The sequence below is a fragment of the Eleutherodactylus coqui genome, chromosome 5, assembly GCF_035609145.1.
Source record: "Eleutherodactylus coqui strain aEleCoq1 chromosome 5, aEleCoq1.hap1, whole genome shotgun sequence".
NCBI lineage: Eukaryota > Metazoa > Chordata > Amphibia > Anura > Eleutherodactylidae > Eleutherodactylus > Eleutherodactylus coqui.
In genome coordinates this window covers 239,016,424-239,041,617 of record NC_089841.1, presented here as the reverse complement: position 1 = coordinate 239,041,617, position 25,194 = coordinate 239,016,424, and the positions used below count along the sequence as shown (strand labels likewise).

The 25,194-nt window shown below is 41.7% G+C and overlaps 1 protein-coding gene across 2 annotated transcripts in view; it reads right to left on the bottom strand.

Annotated features, from left to right (window-relative positions):
- The window catches only part of SVEP1 (sushi, von Willebrand factor type A, EGF and pentraxin domain containing 1), a 293,083-nt gene that overhangs the window by 10,427 nt on the left and 257,462 nt on the right, over nucleotides 1-25,194 (bottom strand). The window contains exons 42-47 of one of the 2 annotated variants that reach the window (XM_066604384.1): nucleotides 24,671-24,844; nucleotides 22,772-22,945; nucleotides 20,739-20,912; nucleotides 19,955-20,131; nucleotides 16,154-16,324; nucleotides 3,878-3,973 (exon numbers count right to left, since the gene is read on the bottom strand). In XM_066604384.1, coding sequence (XP_066460481.1) covers nucleotides 3,878-3,973; nucleotides 16,154-16,324; nucleotides 19,955-20,131; nucleotides 20,739-20,912; nucleotides 22,772-22,945; nucleotides 24,671-24,844 — 966 coding nt within the window. Of the gene's footprint in view, nucleotides 1-3,877; nucleotides 3,974-16,153; nucleotides 16,325-19,954; nucleotides 20,132-20,738; nucleotides 20,913-22,771; nucleotides 22,946-24,670; nucleotides 24,845-25,194 lie in introns of those variants that run through there. The other variant, XM_066604385.1, reaches the window with a different exon arrangement.

Below are 25,194 nucleotides of genomic sequence, written 5' to 3'. Positions count from 1 at the left end.
CTTTGTTATTAGGCAAAAGTACATCAAATTAGAATACAGAAATATGAGGATGTAAAAAAAGTTACAACCCTAATATATATATATATATATATATATATATATATATATATATACATACATACAGACAGAGAGAGATATAAACACACATATATACATGTGTGTGTGTGTGTGTGTGTGTGTGTGTATGTATATATATATATATATATATATATAAAATTGTTGCTAGTATTATTTGAAAATCCAGCTTAAAGACAAGCACTTGTGAATAAGGTGGTTGTTACCTCTATTTCTCCATCAGGAAGTGTTTTATTGACTTACAAGCCTTTACTTGCAATAAATCTAGAATTTGTACTGGAGTCATTGATTTGCCTGTTCCCAAATAGTTTGTAGCTCTCCCCTGATGAGGAATTGCTTCTAAAATAGTTTGCTGCAACCTTTGCAAACTGTCACTTCCTGCTTAAATCATTGCTAAGAGATGATGCAACTGAGCAGTTCATAGCCCTAAAATACATTGCCTCTCTGTCCTTCAGTATCTCGCCACAAAGAACAGAGATTTGCTATTGACATTACAGATGTTATATGTGAAGTATGTTTATCCAGATTGCAGTTTAATGAAAAGTTTCCTAAAAAAGTCTGTTGTATTGGCTTATCCCATATCAACTTCAAAATGCATCTGGAATAATACTCGACAATTGTAACAGTATACTAATAGAGAGTGCAAAGTTGCAATCATCACTTTCCTGCAATGGGCCAAGGGAGGTGGGGGAATGGGGAGCAGTCTGCGTGGAGGGGGGAGCAGTCAGTCAGAGAGGGTGAGCAGCCTAAGTAAGAGAGGAGTCACGGGAGTGATCTATGGGAAAGATAGGGCATGGGGAGGAGTCTGTGTAAGATCCGGGGCATGGAGAGTTGTCTTAGTCGAAGAAGGACATGGGGAGCATTCAGAATGAATTGAGGTCATAGGGAGCAGTCAGTGTAACTTTAATTGTAACATTACTACTATGTGTGGGTACTACTATTTTGTTAGGTACAAGAAGCCGCACTATGACGTAATAAGGCAGTATTACCAATTGGTGTATAACTAATTTCTGGAGTGCAATATGAGACACCTGTTTGGAAAGAAAGATGAAGGGATGAGAGGAAGTAAAAAAAGAATGTATATTAAAGGTAACCTGTCATTGGGTTCATGCTGCCCGAACCATGGACAGCATGAACCCAGTAATGATGTACACAGTACCATATGTGCATGTGTTATTCTGAAATGCTGTGATAAATGCTGATCGCACCATGTACAAGCTTAACAGAAGGAGGGCGCTCTCTTTGAGACATGATTGACCCTCTGCCATAAATTAAGAGAGGTCTATGATTGGCTGCAACAGCTTGTGGTGTCCCATTAAAAGACTGACTGAAGCCTGTAAACAGAGCAATGGCAGTGAGAATAGAGAGGTGTCATGGGAGGTGTATGGACCTGGAATGAGCGAGTATATAGTTTTATTGATTTGGAGCTTGGGAAACTGGATAAAAAAAATAGCTTATAAAACTCCTTTATTATTCATATTATAATGAAATATGCTTTCAACAGCATTAAAAATCCATTCAGAGTAAGCACACTTTGAAGTTTGTCTGTTTGACTTGGGAATAGAGCTGACAAGTCAAAGAAGCGGGCTGTGCTGGGCTCTTCCTGTGCACAGCATGTTGACTGACTGCTCCTGCCTGTGTATAGGGAGAAAGCTGTCAATCAACATGTCACAGGTGTGGAGAGCTCAGCGCGACCCGCTTCTGTGACTTGAGAGCTCTGTTCTCAAGTTAAACAGGCAGAGCTTCAAAATATGTTTATTCTGAAATACGGCAGCATTTCAGAATAAAGCGTACATGAGTACACTGAACATATCTGTCCCAGGTGCATGCTGCCCATGGTCTAATTTGATTACCTAGTAGGTGAAGGGACATACAACCTGTTTTTTCAGTAGTAGCCTTTGCTTTGGACTGTTTCTGTCCTGGGGATTTTCTGATTAATCTTGACTATTGTCTTGGATATGTAAACTAGGTATACTTACTCATGCAGAGTCAGGCCTTTGGCAGTAGTAAGAGGCTGCAAGTTGATTGATGACTGACAAGAAGGTGGGGCCCAGGGAGGAAAGATACTGGCTGGCTTGTCAGTGCACCAAATGTCATCTCAGCCAGCCTATGCATCTTTCTAAATAATCTATCCAGTTTATTATATGGATGTTTGGGCTAACTGACATGTTGTATGCTGCCTCTCTAAACGTAGTGCGATGAGTGTTCTGAGCCATGTGCTGCTTGTGTGGGTGGGGCATACTCCTGGCTTAGGCCCTACCCTGGGATTCACCTGTTCTCTTGAGGAACAGCCTATGTGTCAAAGTAACATCCACATGAATGCCAGGACCCAAGGTTTTCCAGCAGGATAGCGCCCTGCTGGCTTGCCTTCTTCCCATAGTGCATCCTGTTGCCATTTCTTGCCTAGGTAAATTACAGGCAGTCAACTGGCCATCCATATGATGTCAAAGAAAATGGGATTCTATGTCACATGTCACCATTACACACTTACTAGGAAACCACTGGGGAACACTGACATGGAAAAGGACTTGGGGGTTTTAGATAACTGTAAACTTAACTGGAGAAGCCAGTGTCAGGCAGCTGCTGCCAAGGCAAATAGGATCATGGGGGGCATCAGAAGAGGTCTAGGGGCACATAAGCAGAACATTGTTCTTCCTCTTTACAAGTCACTGGTCAGACCACACATGGAATATTGCATACAGTTTTGGGCACCGGTACTGAAGAAGAACATACAAGAGTTTGAGCGGGTACAAATGCGGGCAACTAAAGTAATAAATGGAATGGGTGGACTACAAGACCCAGAGAGGTTATCAAAATTATAGTTATTTAGTTTGGAAAAAAGACGGCTGAGGGACGAGCTAATAACTATGTATAAAGATATCAAGAGTTGATACAGACATCTCTCCCATCATCTATTTATACCCAGGACTGTCACAAGAGGGCGCACTCTACATCTAGAGGAACAAAGGTTTCTACACCGACATAGAAGGGGGTTCTTTACTGTAAGAGCAGTGAGACTATGGAACTCTCTGCCTGAGGACATGGTGATAGCAAATTCAATAAAAGAGTTCAAGTAGGGCCTGGATGCTTTTCTTGAGCGATACAATATTATATGTTATAATCACTGATTACTTCATAAGGGTTGTTCATCTAGGGATTATTTCAATTGCCAGATTGGAGGCGGGAAGAAATTTTTCTCCTATAAATGGGGAAAATTGGCTTCTATCTCATTGGTTTTTTTTGCCTTCCTCTAGATCAACATTGGTGGGGTAATAGGCTAAACTGGATAGACATATGTTTTTTTCCGGCTTTACATACTATAAGGTGTGGGCTCTCTGACAGGTTTGCTGCTATGTTCCCCCATACACAGAAATCGGTCAGTGTTTCACATTTCTGTCTCAGAAACTCACCTAACATTTGAAAGCTCTCTTTATCTGGTGCCTGCCAATTTTATTTATTTCAGGCAAAGGTTTACAGTACTCCACATTTGACAATAAACCAGTACAGAAATAAACAGCTGTCCATGTGGCCACTAACTATACGTGGAGAAGAGGGCAATCCCGAGTCATGAATAAACCCTTAATCTCACTATATATATACTGACATTAGTCGTCACTTGGGATTACTATCTTCTCCACATGGTGAGGCAACTGACAGCTGCACATGACGTAAGATTTCATTATTGGGCAGAAACCAGATAGATAAAAACAACATGTGCTTTAACTATACATTTTTATGTTCAAATGTTTTTCTAAAAATTTGAGTCACTCCAACAATTGTATCAAGTGTCATTAATACTTACGCTCTTCACAAAGTCTTCCCATCCAACCTTCAGGACATGAACACGCATTTGGTCTTTCACATAAACCCCCATTCTGACATGGAAATCTGCATACGGCTTTAAGGAGAATGATAAAAATAAGAATTCTGTTTCATACCCAGATCATACATTTAGAGATAACATTTTTTCCTGTGCTTACTACAGTAGTTACTCAATTGACTAATTTACCAAAATGCACCAATATCAATGAAAAGCTGTAGGTTGGGGCAGACATACTGCCTTTGTATCTGGTACAGCTGCATGGGGTTGGGTGACCCGCCACCCACCTACTGACTAGTGATGCTGTCCATCCTTTTATACTAATAGACCCAGCATTGGTCTCATCCCAGGAACGGATTGGCCAGTCACACCACTGGGCCGCTCAGGTCCTGGAGCTGCCTACAACTATCACCGCAGTAGCAGTAATAAGGCTTCCCGCTGAAACTCCAGTTAGAAGGTGGCCAAATGAGGCTGTAAAATAGGAAAACAGTATACTCGCCTCATTTGTTAACCCTGGTTTGATCCTTCCTGACTTCCATTTGCACAGTTACATGTTATGGTATGTGACTGCTGTGGCCAATCCCTGGCCTCAGCGGTCATGTCTGACCGTAACCTGCAAGTCAGGAAGGGCTGGCATACCGGAGTAGCGCAGTTTGTAAAGCAAAGGAGGTGAGTTTACTGTTTTGTGTTTTTTAAAGATTAGGAAATTGTGTAGAAGTGTCAAAAACATGCTCAAAAAGTGAGGAGCAAAAGATGTTTATATGTCAAATTCTTCAGAGACAAGTTATGAGAAGAAAAAAAGTAAGTGAACAAATCGAATCAGAGGAGACTAGAGATGAGCGAGCACCAAAATGCTCGGGTGCTCGTTACTCGAGTCGAACTTTCAGTGATGCTCGAGAGTTCGTTTCGAGTAACGAACCCCATTGAAGTCAATGGGCGACTCGAGCATTTTTGTATATCGCCGATGCTCGCTAAGGTTTTCATTTGAGAAAACCTGGGAAATTCAAGAAAGTGATGGGAACGACACAGAACGGATAGGGCAGGCGAGGGGCTACATGTTGGGCTGCATCTCAAGTTCCCAGGTCCCACTATTAAGCCACAATAGTTTCAAGAGTGAGACCCCCCCGCACTGTCCAGCATAAAGATCGTTCTACTCTGCCACAGCTGTAACAGCTGTGGCAGAGAAGAACGATGTTAGCCCATTGAATTCAATGGAACCGGCAATACAGCTGGCTCCATTGAAAGCAATGGGCTGCCGGCGATCGCGGGATGAATTGTCGGGAAGGGCTTAAATATATAAGCCCTTCCCTGCAATTCATCCAGAAATGTGTAAAAATTAAAAAAAATATATACTCACCTTTTTCCGGCAGAACGATGTTAGCCCATTGAATTCAATGGAGCCGGCAATACAGCCGGCTCCATTGAAAGCAATGGGCTGCCGGCGATTGCGGGATGAATTGTCGGGAAGGGCTTAAATATATAAGCCCTTCCCTGCAATTCATCTAGAAATGTGTAAAAATAAAAAATATATATATACTCACCTGGTCCCGGCAGACGGAGTGCAGCGCGGCCAGCGGCAGTCCTCCTGAACTGCTCAGAACAGCTGTGAGTAGTATTCAGCAGCCGGGGATTTAAAATCCCCGCCTGCTGAATGAGCTGCCTCTAATTGGTCACAGCCTGACCAATCAGAGGCAGATTCCACTCACACACCCATTCATGAATTTATGAATGGGTGAGTGACTGCTGCCTCTCATCTGATTGGTCCCGCTGAGCCAATCAGAGGCAGCAGTCACACACCCATTCATAAATTCATGAATGGGTGTGTGAGTGGAATCTGCCTCTGATTGGTCAGGCTGTGACCAATTAGAGGCAGCTCATTCAGCAGGCGGGGATTTTAAATCCCCGGCTGCTGAATACTACTCACAGCTGTTCAGAGCAGTTCAGGAGGACTGCCGCTGGCCGCGCTGAACTCCGTCTGCCGGGACCAGGTGAGTATATATATATATATTTTTTTTTTACACATTTCTGGATGAATTGCAGGGAAGGGCTTATATATTTAACCCCTTCCCGACAATTCATCCCGCGATCGCCGGCAGCCCATTGCTTTTAATGGAGCCGGCTGTATTGCCGACTCCTTTGAATTCAATGGGCTAACATCGTTCTGCCGGGACAAGGTGAGTATATATATATATATATATTTTTTTTACACATTTCTGGATGAATTGCAGGGAAGGGCTTATATATTTAAGCCCTTCCCAACAATTCATCCCACGCTCGCCGGCAGGCCATTGCTTTCAATGGAGCCGGCTGTATTGCCGGCTCCATTGAATTCAATGGTCAGTGCTCGTTTAATCGAGACGAGTATCGCGTGGTGCTCGTCTCGAGTAACGAGCATCTCGAGCACCCTAATACTCGAACGAGCATCAAGCTCGGACGAGTATGCTCGCTCATCTCTAGAGGAGACATCACCTGTGATCACTGGATATAATAGTAGTGTAATCACTTAAACAGTCTGCAGAGATCCTGTGTATCTACCACCATATGGTTACTGTATGAGGGTAAAATTGGTCTTGTTATTCCCTTAGTGACCAAGATTTTTTTTGTTTTTTTTCCTCTCCCTTTTAAAAAATTGTAACTCCTTTTTTTATCCATCCACGTAGCTGAATGAGGTCTTGTTTTTTGTGGTACATGTTGTATTTTTCAATGGTGCTATTTAATGTACCATATAATGTACTAAAAAACGTTTAAAAAATTCTAAGTGGAGAGAAATGGAAAAAAAAAATGAAATTCCAACATCTTTCGGTGCGTCTTGTTTTTATGGAGCACAAACTGCAGCAAAAATGACCTGATAACCTTATTCTATGGGTCAGTACTAGGAATGAGCAAGTATACTCGCTAAGGCACTACTCGCTCGAGTAATGTGCCTTAGCCGAGTATCTCCCTGCTCGTCCAGAAAGATTCGGGGGCCGCTGCAGCTGACAGGTGAGTTGCGGCGGGGAGCGGGGCAGAGCGGGCGGGAGAAAGGGAGAGAGAGATCTCCCCTCCGTTCCTCCCTGCTCTCTCCTGCAGCTCCCCGCCCCGCGGCTGCACCCGAATCTTTTGGGGCGAGCGGGGAGATACTCGGCTAAGGTACATTACTCGACCGAGTAGTGCCTTAGCGAGTATACTCGCTCATCCCTAGTTAGTACGATACCAAACTTTTATTTTGGTAATTTATTGTTTATTTTTGCTGTACTAGTATTTTTTAAAGATATTTAATTTCCTTTAATTCTTTTCTGCCGCTATCTTCTGCATGCAATAACTTTTTAATTTTTTGTTGACATAGTTGTGCGAGGGCTCATTTTTTTGTCGGACATCCTGTAGTTTGCGTTGGTACCATTTTGGAATACATACAGCTTTTTGATTGCATTTTTTTTGGAGACAGGGTGACCAAAAAAGCGCATTTCTGGCGCTTTGTTTTTTTTTATGACGTTTATTGTGCGGGGTAAATAATGCATTAGATCTGACTTTTACAGCCCCAGTGATACTAAATATGTATTTTTGTTTAATGACTTAGTTTCTTTTATTATAAATATCGGAAAAAGGTTTTTTAAAAAACCTTTATTACTTTTTTTTAAAAATAATTAGTAAAACCTTATTGACCTTATTTTAACTTTTTTTTAGTCCCCAGAGGTGACAATAACTTGCAATACTTTGATCGCTCCTGCAATATGATGTAATGCCATAGCATTGCATCATACTGCTATTGCGCAGGCAGTCTATCAAGCTACCCCATCGTGGGTGGCCATATGGGGCCACCCAAACATCGTTCAGAGGATTTAAATGCTGCTGTCAGAATTGACAGTGGAATTTAAAGGGTTAACAGCTCTGATAAGCTGTGCAGCTTATCGGAGCTGTTGCCACCGGGTGTTGTCTGTAAATTACACCCGGAAGCCGTGATGTATGAGGGAGATCGCCGTGCGATCTCCCTTCGTGCATGTCCTGCAGCTGCAGGCTGTCAAAAGGCATATCAGCGGTCACTAAAGGGTAAGTGTTTTTTTCAGTAACAGTATGGTGGCATGATGTGGCCACAGTGTGCGGTATTATTTAGCCTTGATATAGAAGTATTACTATTATTGGCCTTTGTATACTGATTTTGCATACATATTTTAATAGTATGGTGGAATTACTAGTATTCTATCACTATGTGGTGGTTATATGTGAGTATGGTTTGGTCTTTAGTTTTCTATTATCTTCTTTTATTACCAAGGTATGTTTTTATCTGCATGTATATGTTTCAGTAATTTATTGGGGTAAACCCAGGCACTTTCCTTGCACATGAGCCCTCTGCATTCTATGTCCGCTCCTGCTGTTGGTGTTTACGAAACCACCATATCTAGACATATACCATACAGAGAAGTAAATACTAAAAAAAAAAAAAAAAAAAGTTTCCTGTAGGGATAAATCAACTGGCAAAATCATGTAACCGTAAATTATGTAACTACTATCTGTCACAGTCCCTGGAACTGAGAGTGTCCCACACTAATGAATGATATCATCTAAATTGTATATCTGTATTATGGATACGTGATATGAATATCTGTCATTAAAATGTATTGTACATTCAAATTCTTTGACTGAGATATACCACACATTATGAATTCAGCTGTTGGCATAAATTTGATATTACTACATGAATCCGTGACACATTTACCTAAGCTATACCCTGCAACTGAGTAAAAAAAGCCACATATCATATACTGTATTCAGTCTGAGATGCTGAATTACTGAAACCTGAACTGAACTCAAAAGCAAAAACTTTAGCCAAATACAATAATCCAGAGAATAATGTTTCTCCATTACAAAGTTCACAAATCTGAGGCCAAATTCCAACCAGTACAAATCAGAGGCAAAAGGAAAAAATAAGAGATTACCATTAGATCTTCTGTGTGAGATTTATGTCAAACAAATCCACATAGCCCCTGAAGTTTGGGCATTAGAATTTATTTCTTTAAAGATCAAAAGATCACCACGCGTCTCTGTCAGGGATTGAACGCAGGACCTTCTATACTCTAGTCAGCAGCTCTCCCAGCTGAGCTATATAGCCATCTGGACAGCTCCCTTCCATGACCATCGTCTTGTCCATAGCTCCTATGCCTGGTTCCTGATTGGTTCTCCCCTGTTCCTTAAATGGACTTCCTATAAAAGCCTGGCCCTTCTTCCAGTTGATTGTGAGATTATTGTGCCTCACAGCCATAGTCAAGCACCACAACCTGCTTGCTCCTCTGCAATCAAAGTGAGACTTACTGTTACCAACCTCTGGCATTCCTCCTGACAATGTTACCTGCTTCCTCCATTGTACAGTGGACTGGGACCTATTATTACTGACCTCTGGCATTCCTCCTGACAACATTACCATTGCTTCCATGAACTGTGATCACCTGTTACCGACTCCTGGCTCTCCCTTGACTACGCTGTCTGCACAGACTACAACACCGGAGGTTTTAGCCAAGAACCTGACTGCTTACAGTCCCCCTCACAGCATCTCCAGCAAACAGCTGATTATATGGGCAACAGCTGTGGGCAGCTTGACATTTTCACTACAACAGCCACTGCAGGGGAAATGTAGCATTACAGAATGGCCATTCACATGAATCGCAGTCCTGTAGTATCAGGAAGACAGAAATTCCACAAGATAGTGAGACTCTCTTACTGAGTGGCTTTCCATTCTGGGACTTAGCATGCAGTATGAACCCTGGCCACTGCAAAAATTCCAGGTAAACAGTTGAGTCCTGGGGCTCCTGGTTGGTAGACCCTTGCCAATGTGCTATTGATGACCTATCCTGAGGTTAGGTCATGAACAGCTAGGAAGGGGGGAACCACTTTAAGTTTAGGACCGTATTGTTTTCAAAGTATATCAATCAAGTGTAAAATTGTGATTTTCAACATTTATTACAAAGTAACTGAAAATGTTTCCATGTGGTTTAATGCAAACATGCAATAATTATAACTATAGCAACACATCTCCACAGGACGTTAACTAAGTGTGGGTGGAAACATACGTTTATATACACAATTAAGTCTGTTACGTTACTTGAATAGAATTCAAAGGGAACTTTTACCTTGAATTAAAAAGATATGGGAGACATAAAGAATTCAATTATTCTTTTCCCTCAAGTTTATCAAATTGTACTCAGTTGCCTCTTAGGTATAGTTGCCTTTCCTTTCACAGTTTTTAATAAAAGTAAGAAAAATAAATTGCAGCCTTTACATATTTAGTGTTTTGGGACTTGTTTCCTATTTTCCTGACCTTCCAAAGAAATAAATCTGCCTGTTGAAACCAATTGCAGTTTCCGTGAGCAGAAGAAAAATTGCAGCATGCTCCATTTCTGTGTGGATTCCACGTGGACGGTTTCCATTGAAGTCAGTAGAAGCCATCAGACCTGTGACCCGTCCGCAATTAACATGGCGGGCAGGTCCTGGATTCTGCGTCATTGCCTTGGATGACGCTGACAGAATACACATTTGAAAAAAAAATCTGTACTGCACATGTAGGATGGCGGCTCGTCGTGACCATCCGTAGTACAGAAAAAGAAGAAAGAACACAGGTATGAAGGGCCGCTGGCCGGGGTCAGGTTTGGATTCCGCTGCGAGCTCCCACATGCGGAATTTGGTTCTGCCGTGTGCAGGAGGCCTTCACAACTGTAGGTTGAACAAGAAATGCCACACCTGATAATCAATAAATGATTGAATGGTTGTGTGTGAAGGTGGCATCACGATGTTTTGCCAGGTTAATGATTTTCCTGCTATTGTTTATTGTTATGTTTTACTTTTTTGTGTTGTAAAAGCACAAGTAAATCTCTATAAGTGCAGGCTCACACGGGCGTAATTTATTCACGTAATATGGGGGCGATGTACAGTGATTTTCATTGATCCATTCACATTTCCTTATTTAAATTGCATGTAATACACACGTAAAAAAGGCCACAGCATGTTCTATTTTACAGCGTATTGCACGCGATAGAACCCAATTGTTCTCTATGGGTGCAATTACTTAGTGTATATGCAAAGTTTACATGCACTGCCGCTAATCATAAAGGCAGGAAATTTAAAAAAAAAAAAAACTAGTAAGAGTTTGCATGACAGCGTCACTTACGTTGTCATGCGCAGTCCAAAATCGCTGTAACATGCAGCAAAACGCCTCCTCAGGGCGCCTACCCACTTGCGATTTTTTTTCCTGTGATGTTTTGCGTTTTTTCTCAAGAGCAATTAGTATAGAATGTGTTCTTGTCCATCTGGGGTTTTTTTCCGTTTCGTGGGGTTTTTTCACATAGGAACTGTCAGTTGCATATGTCTCCTTATTTTTCTCTTAATGCACCCATGATTGTCAATGGAGGGCTGCAAAAAACGCACGAAAACGCAGCGTTTTTCACGCGCGAAAATCGGCAACGCAAGTGGGTAGGCGCCCTCACACGGCGGAAAAATGCTGTGTTATACATGCAGCGTTTTATTTCTATGCTCGGGTGAGCCTGTCCTAGGGGTGATTTCACATCTGCATCGAATATTCCACCTAGTAAGTATTTGAAGAGAAACCTAAAAGTTGATTGAAAAGACTTAGGGCTCAGACACACGGGCCTTTTAACGCGCATCTGTCAGTTGCGTTTGCCGTCCGCATTTATATAGAACCAATGCTTTTCAATTGGAGCGGTCACATGTGCGAATTTTACATGCGCAAAAACGTCTGCGGTGAAAATTATAGAGCACCGTTTTTTAAAACGCAGGTAACTATATTTTTTGAATGTGAAACCCCAGGATACTGTCGCATCCAGGGGTTTCACCTTGTGCTCAATGGGGCCAGCGACAGCAGCGCAGTGATTTTCGGGTGAAGGGCTGCAGTGATTTTCGGGGAAGGGCTTTAAATATAAGCCCTTCCCTGAAAATCATCCCTAAAATGTGTAAAAAATAAAAAAATATATATACTCACCTCACCGCACCTGCCGGGGCTCAGGCGCGACCAGCAGGGTCTTCTCCTGCACTGCTCTGAAGTGCTTTCAGCAGGCAGGTATTTAAGATCCCCGCCTGCTGAAAGGGCTGTCTCTGATTGGCTGAGCACTGTGATAGCATCCAAGGGTTTCACATCCAAGGAATCCTCTACTGCAGCTGTCACAGCCGAAGCAGGGGATAGCAGGAAGCGCACTTTCTGTGCGGAAAAACACGGCCAAGTGCGCTTTTTGCTGCGTGCCATCTGCTTCAGTCATGCAAATTTTTGGATGCATGCGTTTTGCACACAAACATTTGTGCGTTAAAATGCCTGTGTGACTGAGCCCTTATAAGGCCATCCATGCTATCCATCCTTCAAGGGACTCTCCTTAAGAAGAAACAATACCCTTCCTGACCGACATCTATAGGCCTCTCACTAGTCAAGCCAGAAATCTACTGCACACTGCTGAGAGGCAGACCCCCCGAAACAGCTGTCTGTGTATGGATTCTGACTTTGGCTTATAATTCCCAGTCATTGTTATAAGGCTTGTCTAAAAAGTCTGACATTCACTTGCAGGAATGCTGTTTTCCAATAGGTGGTGCTACAGAGATATTGATTGTTCCATCTTCCCTATTAACTGTAGAATAAATGTGGAATGTATCAATTTTTTAAAGCAAGAATATATTTTGTAGCCAAATCATATGATGATTTTATGTCTCATAAAATGTATGCATCAGGCAGGCAGATGTGGATCCGCCTTGCGCATACAGGTTTGACTTTGGGCTTTCTGGGGAGGCAGTAACTGTGGAACCTCTTTTTCACCCTTGAGCCCTCCAAGCAAAAATACATGATGTTACAGCAAGCTTTCAAACCTCTCAGTAGTCTTCCTCAGGCATAATGGAACAAATCTAAAGACGTATTTATATTAAAATCATTAATATAATGTAATTTTTATATTACATCTATTTTAATTATTATATACTATATAATAATATAATATACAATCACAGTTTGCTCTACTGGCTAATACGGTACTAAACTTTTTTTTATGTAATAAAACAGACAATTAAGTAGTATCTGTTTATAAGTAGAAATTCTGATATGAGCCCATTAGCATATTTTACTAAAATTCTAATTGCATTTACAATAATCTATGCAAACATCTCCAAAAATGTCACCTGCACATTAATTTTTTTAATAGATGTTGGAAAAGTACTCTATTTTACGAACTTCTCAGGAATTTATGGATGGTAGTCAAGCCTGGCGGAGAGACTGTAACATAATTTCCCTCTTCCCTGTCAAGTACTTGCTGCATTACTTTAGACAGGCTAGACAAGAAGTTTCTGATCATGTATATTAAACTTGCAGATAGGAAAAGAAAACGAAAGGTTGTTAAAAGATGAGAAAAATGGCGGTGCAGTTTCTTTATGGATTCTGAGTTGGATTCAAAAGAGGTGCAGGACTGCAAAATACGCAGGAACCAATTGAGTCACACTTAACATGCAAATGGATAGGAACTAGAGATGAGCGAGCACGCTCGGTAAGGGCAGTTACTCGAGTGAGCCTTGCTCATCTCGAGTAACTGCCTTCTCCTCCGAGCGTGCTCAGGGGGGCAACGGGGGTGAGCGTTGGGCGGCGTTAGGAAGCGAGGGGAGAGAGAGATCTCTCTCACTCTCCCCCCCGCCGCCCCCTGGCTCCCGCTGCCCCCCCCCCCCGTGCTCGCTCATCTCTAATAGGAACCAAAGCTACAGCTGTTCAACTTTTCCAACGTCTATTGAACTGTGACATAATGAGGGCAAAGTGGCACGATTCACTTCACTCAACAGCTACATCACGTGTAAAGCCCCATTTACATGGAACGAATATCGTAAAAATTATTGTCGGCTCGTTCACTTGTGGGGTAGTCTAAGACTAATCATTCAGTGTTTCCCATAGGAATATGAAGCACTGAGCGATAAGTGCCTGAAGACTGCACAATTCTCAACGAGAATCATGCAGTCTAAGTGGGCTACCTGAGCGCAAACGAACTGATGATGACATCACCAGCTGGCTCCATTGGGCACACGAGATTCGTGAGATTCTCGCCCCATGTAAAAGGGCCATGACTTGCCCCTCGCTAGAGTTTCACATGTAGCAAAGCAACACTGTTTGAACAAGGAACGATATGACTAAAGGTCCTTTTAGATGGGACAACTTGCACTGGTAGTTAAGCATTGACAAAAGAGATTGACTCTTGTCTGCTGGACCATTGCACAGGCCAATTCAGACTCTCTTAGGAGATGAATGGGGAGATCTGGAACCAACCGGTGAGCATTTTTACGCTCACCGGTTGGTTCCCTTTAAGGGGTATCCTCATAAAATTATTTTGTTTGCGCTAAAGACTCACTAAGTATCTCAGGTAATAAAGGCTTTCAAGACAATCTTTCTTATAGCTTTTATCACTTATACATATACTCCAATACAAACTATCGAATTACTCTCCTAAGATCCCACATTTATTCTCTTGCTTCTCCCTTTGAGCAGTATACACTTGTTTGTAAGGGAAATATGACTTTTATGTGGTGCAGTTATCATTTTTATTGAGCTGGAATTCGCTGGGATATTTTTGCTGAATGATTCACAAATGATTAAATGCTTTTATACTATCAAGTGAAATCAAATGCAAATATAAAATGACATTAGCAATAAAAGCTAATATTAGGTTAACAGCAGCAAGCACATTATGCAGGAGAACAAGATAGAAGGTAAATTATATTCGGAGAACCATTCGAAAATGTTGCTGGATTGCAGCCTGTAAGTAGAAGCAGGTAAAACGTCCCCGGTGTTTACTGAGAATCATTATGTACTTTTCACTGCCGGTGGTCCATGCTAATCTGCAGTTCAAGGCTCTATCATCCTGTCATACTGTCTTTGACTCTTCTAGAAGAATTGGAACTTTTATTTGTTCAAATGTGATTTATTTTTTTATGGAGTTATTTGCTGATATGTTGACTTTCAGAAATATGGAAGTTGATGAGGAGTGAATGTTCCTGTAGATATGTTCTCTAGCTAGGAACAAGATTATGCATTACAGAAGTGGATGATCCATTGTCACACTCATTGACAACACCACCACAAGTTATAATAATTGGAGGAGCACAAGTCAGAATAGTACAGTTGGTGCAGTAAAGTTAGTAAAGTTAATTCTTAATTTGCCAGTTCCAGATATAAAGCATCACCAGTGAAAAGATTTTGGTCAACTGATTTTGACCATTTTCTGCCAACCACCAGCACCTTTTCGTGGCATGAACAAGCATGACTGACGGCACGAAAAGTTGATTTGCCAAGTTGGATTTTTTTGGTCGTTGTTAAGTACTGAAGTTAAAAAGTTGTTCATGACCAATGATAGCTCAGTGGCATCCATGAAGTCCCAGACTAGGTTATAGATCACAGCAGAGATTGGCCAATTGTTGTTTCAATTTATGGCATTGCAACCTTCACAAACCAACACTGAACAAAAGGTCATTCAGAAAAGGACCTTCTGAAATCTCTAATGTATGTCCTAAGTTCTGAAGTCAAAAAGTTGTTCATGACCAGTGATAGCTCAGTGGCATCAATGGAGGCCCAGACTAGGTTACAGATCATGGCAGAGATTGGCCAATTGTTGTTTCAACTTATGGCATTGTTGTCTAAGATGACAACCTTCACAAACCAACACTGAGCAAAAGGTCATTCAGAAAAGGACCTTCTGAAATCTCTAATGTATGTCCTAAGTTCTGAAGTCAAAAAGTTGTTCATGACCAGTGATAGCTCAGTGGCATCAATGGAGGCCCAGACTAGGTTACAGATCATGGCAGAGATTGGCCAATTGTTGTTTCAACTTATGGTATTGTTGTCTAAGATGACAACCTTCACAAACCAACACTGAACAAAAGGTCATTCAGAAAAGGACCTTCTGAAATCTCTAATGTATGTCCTAAGTTCTGAAGTCAAAAAGTTGTTCATGACCAGTGATAGCTCAGTGGCATTAATGGAGGCCCAGACTAGGTTACAGATCATGGCACAGATTGGCCAATTGTTGTTTCAACCTATGGCATTGTTGTCTAAGATGACAACCTTCACAAACAACACTGAACGAAAGGTCATTCAGAAAAGGACCTTCTGAAATCTCTAATGTATATCCTAAGTTCCTTAAGGAGGTATAATGGCTTAATTGACCCAGGTGCACTAAAAAACAGCGATTACATGATTGAGTTTATGTACAAAATACTTTTATAAATATCTCATAATTGCAGTAATCATAAAACGTTGTAAAGTACCTTTGCAGGAAGGAGGTGATGTCCATGTTTGATTTTCCAAACAAACACTCCTAAATGATCCCTCTAACATGTATCCACTGTAACAATAATACGTCACCATGTCTCCATAATGATGAAACAATCCTCGGACCATTGCATTTTTCACATGATTCGGTGGACCGCATGATATTTCTAACAAATAAATACAAGGAATCCTTAAACTTTACTCTTAAATAAACAAGGCAAATAACATGAAAATAGTTGTTACTGTATGAGTAAGTGAGGGAAGCCTTAGAAGTCACCCCATATCTGACTCATGTCTCCCAATCTCAGAATCTACCAACAGTAGGCACAGACTTTGAGATTTGGGGATATAATACAGCTTGTACTCCTAACTTCACAGGCAGTTGCTAGCAGGGGGCGGCATCACTCTCCTATACAGCGTGTGAGAGTTCAGTCAATAGAAGAATGATAAAGCTAGTTGTGTTTGCTTTCGGATGGGAGGGACTGCTGGCTACAGGCATTAGGTGAGCATTACTGATGAGCGAACGTTCTCGTTTAGGGCTATTTCGCAATCGAGCATCGCTTTTTTCAAGTAACTGCCTACTCGGGTGAAAAGATTCGGGGGGCGCCGCCGGGGGGTGAGCGCGGGGTTGCAGAGGGGAGTGGGGGGGGAGAGAGAGCTCCCCACTGCCACCCCCCGCTCCACCACGCCGCCCCCCGGCGCCCCCCCCCCCCCCCAAATCTCTTCACCCGAGTAGGCAGTCACTCAAAAAAAGCGATGCTCGATTGCAAAATAGCCCTAAACGAGTACATTCACTCATGAGATAGTATGGCACAATATAGGCACTTACACTATGGATTTCTATTATCTAAGAGTGGATGTTAATTCTGCATCATAAATGTCTTCACACTACTTATACCACATCATTCATTTACTATTTCTCTGCTTGTATTCAATCAGGTAGACTGTCAGTCCCACGGTCCCTTTTCTGACTCTTCATTCAACCATAAATGATGTGTACATATAATTATAAGTTGTATGGAGCTAAAGGGATTCACTACAGCATGTCTGCTTAGTATATGAGCCCAACGGAGATGGTGTTGTAATGAATTTCTGCAGTTCCATATGGCATGGCTTATTTGATTGAGTAAAGAGTTGTGCACTGCAACAAGAACACATGTCAGAAAACAAACTGCATAATCTTTATGGATTCAAAGCTCCCATACCCAGATCCCCATGCAGGAGTACTGGAACATACTTTTCTGTTTAATTTCCAGCTGTTCCCTCTTCACCTAGTCCTTCTCAACTGACCTTTGTTAAAAATGATGGGATGACATGACATCATCAGTTTTGGCACATCAAATGAAAACTGTGGTCAGTAGCAGTGACATCACTATAGGTGGAATGACATCCCTACTGCTTGAGTTTGACAAAGTAAAGGCATCTCAAGCACCAGGAGAGCTTGAGCCCCACAGATTTCAATGGAAAGAGGTGCACACAAGCAGAGCCACTACTTCACTGAAATTTATGGGGAAAGCAGCTAAAGAGAATCAGCCAACAAGGTTCATAGGATCCCATTCTACCGATAAATGAGAGTACCAGTGGTGGGACTTACATCAATTACTAATGCATGGTGTATCATGGACATGGATTAAATATGTAAGATGGGAAAACCACTTTAAAGTTGGATTAGCACTATATTGGCAGCAAAGAAGAGGAACTAAAGCTTGGTAGCATTCACACCATGCCATTATATATTTCATCCTATATTACTACAATACATATACTAAGCAGTATCAGTTTGTAGCCAAGATGAGGTTAGATAGCATCTATGCTATATTTATAAGGCCTTAGTCACACGGGCGTAAATACGCGCGTATATACGCGCATAAAAACCCACGGGCGTTTTTACGCGCGTAAAAATGCACCTACAAAAGATAGAACATATTGGTGGCAATGGACATGGTCACGCGTTTTTTTTACGCGCGTATTTACGCCCGTGTGACTAAGGCCTAAGGATGTAAGCATGAGTTACAGAAATGTATTCAGCACATCCAGCTAAGCTACTTTCTAAAAATGAAACTTAGAAGCCTTTAATTGTCTTGTTCCAAATGGACCAATAATCTCCTGTCCGTACGCCCCATGAGATATGGACATCATAGAGACAGATATTCCCTAAATCGCACCAGAAGGGAGAAAGGAAATGCAATATTAGGGCTTTTACCCACTAGCTTTTTTTTTAACACTGCAAAATCGCTGCGTTTTTTTCAATGGGACCTTCTAGTTTGTGCTTTTGCGATTTTTGTGTGATGCGATTTTAACATTAGAAAGTCCCATTGGAAAAAAAAAACGCTGGTAGGTAAAAGCCCTTTTGGTTGTCAATCTTGGCAAATGGAGCAAAGGAGATCAGCCGATTACTCAAATGGCTACATTTAAACAAGAGTTAGTCCAGTTTATACAACCACTTTAGGGCATATTTGCGCAAGCAAAATTTGCGCATGCAATACGCAGTGAATATAAACCAATGATTTCAATGGGTTCATTCACATGCCAGTATTCTGCACGTGCATTTCGGTCATGCAAAGAAATACACGGCATGCTCTATTTTCTGCACATTTGTGCAGCTCAAGAGCCCATTGAAGTCAATGTTTTGTGCAAACGCATCGCAGCTCCGCATGAGATTTTGTGCCTATATATTTGCATGCGCAAACGCATGGTACATCTGCACACAAATAACCCCCCCCCCCTTGAGAAAGACCCATGTATAGGGTCGATACGTAGCTGCTGCTTGCCTCACCTGTGATGTTATGCACTGAATAAAGAAGCAATCTTTTAACGGACGCTGCCTGGATGACTTCTATCCCCCCCCCCCCCCCGCCCTTCACCCGCTGCCACGCAAGCATCAGTGGATTATGGCCTCACAAACCGGCAGTGTTTAGGGCTCCTTCAGATAACCATATTTGCGTGTGTTTTTTCTTGCGTAAACGTTACACGCACAATGCACAAAGAATAGAACCCGTTGATGTCAATGGGTTCGTTCTCATGAACATTTTTTGTGCATGCGTTTAGTGTAGCTCCTGCTCTATCATTCTGCGTATTGTGCAGCAAAGGCCCCTATGAAAGTCTATGGGAGGTGGGCAAATACACCCTCATTATGTGTGTAAATGCACAATTCCATGAAAAAAAGAACACATCTGGACCCCATTAGGCTAAATAGCTTTTACAACCACGGAAGTGGTGTGTCGCGCTCGCATGTGAACTGGCCCTGTGTGTGCAAAAAGTACAGACACGCAGGTCAACCTCATCAACCTTGTTCACTGCGCAAATGCGTTGCGCTGAGGCGAGTGTATTTGTGCACATGGTCATGTGACGCCAGTCGCAGGGCTTATTTAGACGACCGTATATTGGCTCGGTTTTCACGCTGAGCCGATATACGGTGTCCTTGTCTGCAGGGGGAGGGGAATGGAAGAGCCAGGAGCAGGAACTGAGCTCCCGCCCCTTCCCCGCCCCTCACCACTATTTGCAATGGGAGGGGCGGGAAGGGGGCAGAGCTAAGCGCAGGTACTTAGCTCCACCCCCGTGTCGCCCACTCCTATTGAAAATAGTGGCAAGGGGCGGAGAGGGGGCGGGAGCTCAGTTCCTGCTCCTGGCTATTCCATCCCCCCCCCTTGCAGACAAGGACACCGTATATCGGCTCGGCGTAAAAAACCGAGCCGATATACGGTCGTCTGAATAAGCCCTTATGGAGTATGTTTTGTAAATAATCCACTGAATTACACGACTAAATCTACATTGCTGATTTATATAGGGAGACTTACTTTCGCATTTGGCATTTGTTTCTGTCCAGGTTAAATCTGGATTGCAGGTCATAGTGTCCCGGCCAACAAGACGATAGCCCACGCGACATTTTATGGACAATTTCTGGCCAACATAAAATTCAGTTTCTGTCAGGATTGCATTATCCGGGATCACAAATGGCACAGGACAAGGGTTGGCTGTTAGTAAGAGAAAGAACATAATGAAATAAATATGTAAAATGCTAAATATCCATTCAACTGTTCTTAAAGGAGTTATCTAATTGTGGATTTCTTTTTAGTTGCTGAAAATGTGCTAAAAAAACAAACAAAAAAAACTATTCACCTCAACACAATCATAGATGTGAATACAAACTGTCTAAAAGTTAGACAGTGCAAACCAAGACAGATAGTCTTAAAATATGCTAGATTCATCACAGCCGGATGGTAGATGTGTTGAATTTTAAAACTGTCTAGTCTAAGTTTATTCCACTTGTTTGTTCACTTAGTTTATGAAAAAAAATGCATCGCAATTTTAGTGCAATTTGATGTGATTTTTTTTACACAGTTTTGGCCACACCCTTTCCAAGAAGCCACACCCATTTTTAAGCCGAGTTGGTAAAAGTGTCCGAAAGTGTCTAAGAACCCATAGTAAATGTTATGGAAAGCATGTAAGGCAGGTTGCATCCATCTGTCTAAGCCTTAACCGCTAACCTTATCCGTGTGCCACCCATGGTATATCTAAATAGTTGTGTAAACATACAGCAGGTAGAGATATGAGAAGATGCATGATACAATAAACACACACGTTTACACGAAGGCACAGGATGACTCCAGTTCCCGTTTTCTGCACATTTGGCGAGATCTTCTCCTTCCAAAGTAAACCCATTTTTACAGCGGTACTTCACAGTGCTGCCAAGAGTAACATTTTCATACTCGATGTATCCATTTTCCAAATCAGCAACGACTTCACATCTGGTCTCTGAAAAAAAGCAAGCTTGTTTTTAGATAAACTTTGACATGACAGCCATGTTTAGATTCGGGGTGGTTTCACATCTGCATCAGGGGTTCCGGTTTTCTGCTCCATTCAGAGAGCAGGAAAGGGGAATCCCCTGATCGAATAGCTCCGTCCTATGACAGAACCAAACAGTGCTGAACAGACCCCATTGACTACAGTGGGGTCCATTCGCTTTCCTCTCAGATGCCCAGCTTTTTGCCAGAAAAAAAGCACTGTTTCTCCGGTATTTTGTGCCAGATCTACAATGGAACCTCCAACCGGAGGTTCCAACACAGATGTGAAACCACCCTTAGCTTGTTCTCTAGGACAAGAAATTCAAATGCGAGTGCTGTTTTAAATATTTAATCTCAAATTAAAAAGTAATCAAAGTTTTTGACTCAGCATACAATTACCCACTCTTGTTAGAACTGTTACCAGTTAAGTGGAGTACTATGGTTACAATATACATGCGGCATAGCCACCTATACTAGACTTGAGGCAATCTTTTGGACCTGGACTTAAAGGGAACCTGTCAGTTACTTTGAGCCCCATGAGCTAAGCCTATAGGATGAAAGCAGGCGACCCACTGAGTCAGGGGATGTAAGTTTTAACACGTTCCCTCGGTGTCTGCGCTCAAACCGCCGCTGCAGGGCATAGAGCAGTGTACTAAGCTGTGTACTTTCTGTGAGGGCCCAAAGTAGCTGACAGAATCTTTTTAAAGTAAACCTGTCAGAATGAACATGCTGTCCCATCAAGAAGAAGAAGATTCAGATAATAAATAGTTTTGTGATAAAGATTCAGTATAACTTGGAGTTTATTAATTTAGATGTCTGCTGATTTTGGGTTTAGGAATCCAGAAAATAGCCTTGCACAGTGATTGGCAAATACTGCTGTATGCACACTAACATATGGAAAATTGCCAATCATTGCATGAGATCACCCATTAGTCTCACAAGCACAGAGTGTAGCGGCTGTGGACCCCTATGTCACTGACTGATTGACATTGGGCTACTTCTAAGAGGCCCCTTTTTCTTAAGTTCCAAACCATTTTTGACGGATCTGGTCTCAACTGTAGGGAATCCCCAAGTTGTTTTCCCAGGAGTATTCCCAGTGCAGTGACAACTGACCTATGGAGACCAAAAGGCACTGCAGTGTGATCCCAAAAGAACAGGCAAGGGTGTAGTGAGTATAATAGGCCAAAGTCAGGGCTAGTTGGGTTTATGAAATATGATAAATCAGGCTGGAGGTCAAGGCAGGTGGCAATTAAGCAAAACGTAGTAAGAAACAGGCCGTGGTCAGAACAGGCAGAGTTCAGGAAAGCTGGGTATACAGGCAAGGGTCAAAACTGTGTAGCAAGCAGAATACTGGAACACCTTCACTTGGAATACTAGGAACCTCTTGTTCAGGCACTTTCCAGTTGGAGGAGGTTCCCTAAATAACTCTAAAATGACTGGTATTGCCTGGAGACAGGAGAGCTGGGTGTTAGCTGGCCGTTTGAGAGGTGGCCGAAGCACATGCACGTCCTGTGGGCAGAAGAAGTATGTGGAGGAATAGTGGGGCGTCTGCTGCACAGAATTTCGGGAGCAGAAGGATACTGATGGCTGCAGAGATAGGAGGTGAGCGAGCACCACCAATAACACTGGGACTTAAAATAAGTTAACTACAAGTAATAATAAGCTCAAATAAAACTGTATACATTAATGTCATTAACTTGTTCTACTCTATAACATGCTACCCTTAGTTAGGACAACATGTTCAATATGGCGGGTTCTCTTTAAGGTCTTACAAATTGTAGTAAACTGAATAGCTGCACAGCATCGATTAACCTGATTACAATTACCTACCTTTACACTGTGGCAGAGGTTGGCTCCATTTTCCATTAGCCAGACATGTTATATTCAGCGTCCCAATGAGATGATATCCATTATTGCATACAAATATAACAGTTTCCTTGTATGCATTTCCAGTGGGAATGGCTACAGCATTTTGTACGGATGGGTAAGGCCCACACTCAACACCTAAACCAGCATAATGGCACAAGAAAGTTTCCATCAATTACTTATCAATAAGGAAAATAGCCAAACTAACAGTGATTATTGGTGACTTGGTCCTCTTCTAGATCTCCTCATACCTCACCAATAGCACATTTAATACCTTCCACTCCCACACCACCTCATCTTCTTGCTCTCTCTCTGTTAGTCTCTTTGGATCTTCATCTACATTTTCTGGCCTAGGACAGCTCAAGCCACCCCATGGATTTCAGTATAATTTATATACTGATGAGACTAGAGTTTACACTACCTCGCTGGCACAAATGTTACCTCTGCTATTCAGAATGCCAGACCGTCTATCGGTTAGATCTTCTTTCTTCTCCCGTTTCCTAAAACTCAACGTGAAGAAAATTGAATTCATCATCTTTTTCCAATTTCACTCAACCCCCTAACTAGAGCTACTGTATCAATCACAGTTAATGACTCTTTACTTCCCCCATCTCACAAGTTTGCTCTCTCTAGTAACCTTTGATTGTGCCTTGTGTTACAAGCCACACATCCAAGCCTTTACCACTTTCTGCCATCCCCACTTCAAACATTTCTTGTATCCATTATTTCTTTAACATAGTATCAATAAAATATCTGCTAATGCCCATTTCAGCTCCCGCTAAGATTTCTGTAACATTATTTTCTATGGCTTCTCATCCAATACTCTTGCAACTCTTGAATTTACCCTTAAATTTGCTGTCAAGGTAATCTACCTCACCCCTTCTTCCACCCGCACACCTCCCGTTCGCCAATCCCTTCAATAGCCATACATTGCCCAGCATATTGATTTCACCATATTACCAATAATATTTAAAGCTATTCACAACTTGTTTCATCCATATATATCTGCCCTAATCTCCCAATACACCCCTACATATATTCTCTCTTCCTCTCCAGACCTCTTTCTTTGCTCTCTCCTTGTTTGTTGAACAGGCAGAAGTGCTCATAACCATTTCATTGTTTTTGTTACTGCTGAAATTAGAGTATAGGCTTCATAAAAGGTCTAAGCGGTCCGAAGCGTCAGATCCTCACTGGTCAACTATTGATAACCAATTCCGAGAACCCTGGAGAAGCCCTTTAATACTGGTTTAGGAAAGGTATTAAATGGATTTTAGCACTTATGCAAGGTGACTTCACAAAGAAGAGAAAGTATGACTTGCTTACTTGGCTTTCTTGGCTCCTATAGTCTGCCGCTACGGCTTCTATAGTCTGATATACAATTCTATTGATTTTTTTTACATTAGTATTAATAGAACAACACATGTTCTAGATCCAGAGTTTTAATATGTTGATCTATTGATTTGATTTGTATATGAAATACAAAGGATCGAAAAGTGAAGAATTGGCAGATTTCTATCTATTGAAATGAATAGGATGATGGATGGAAAATTTGATGTTACTGATATCAACTTTTGACAACATATGTAAGTCTTTTGCTAATTTGTTATCTATGTGATGGCAAAATGGATACAAAATAGACCCGATACATTGTTGCAGACAGGAACAAAATGTTGATCCTGGATCACAATCTTAGACGCTACAGATTGGCCATACTGCAGCATATGGCATGTTCGTGTGACCTTAAACTTTTTCACTTTATGAAATCTTTTGAATCTAGCTATAGTAAATGTACCTAAATATTATTGGAATTGATATCTGAACCAACTTTTTTTCTCTAAGGCAAAGATGCACTTAGCTACTTACTCACACACGTAGGAGGAGATGGGCGCCATTGTTTATCCACATCGCAGATCCTATGGGATGGTCCATGAAGTTCAAATCCCTGGTTACAGTTATAGTGAATCTCATCTTCAAAAAAATAGCTTGTGCCCTGGATGATACCATTCTGTATTGGCTTTGGGGGGTTGCAAGAAATCTCTAAAAAGAAAGTGTTTTGAAATAATTATGAAAATACTATAGATTAGCTAAACTAAACAATATCGGCCTAATAACAATATTCACAATCACTATACAGCATTATGCTTGTCTTGCGTCCTTTTGCAAGATCATCAATTTAATGAGCAGTAAAAGCCATTCTAAAAAAAATGTCAATTTTTAAAGAGCCTATAAATACCCCTTTAACCCCTTAAGACACTTTTCAGGGATTTTACCCATGTGGCGGTTTTACTACCCTGTTTTGTTTCCTTTAGCTATCAAAATGATTTTTACCGCGTTTTTTTCCCCCATGACATATAGGGCTATTTTTTATATCTTTTTCACTGCCTATT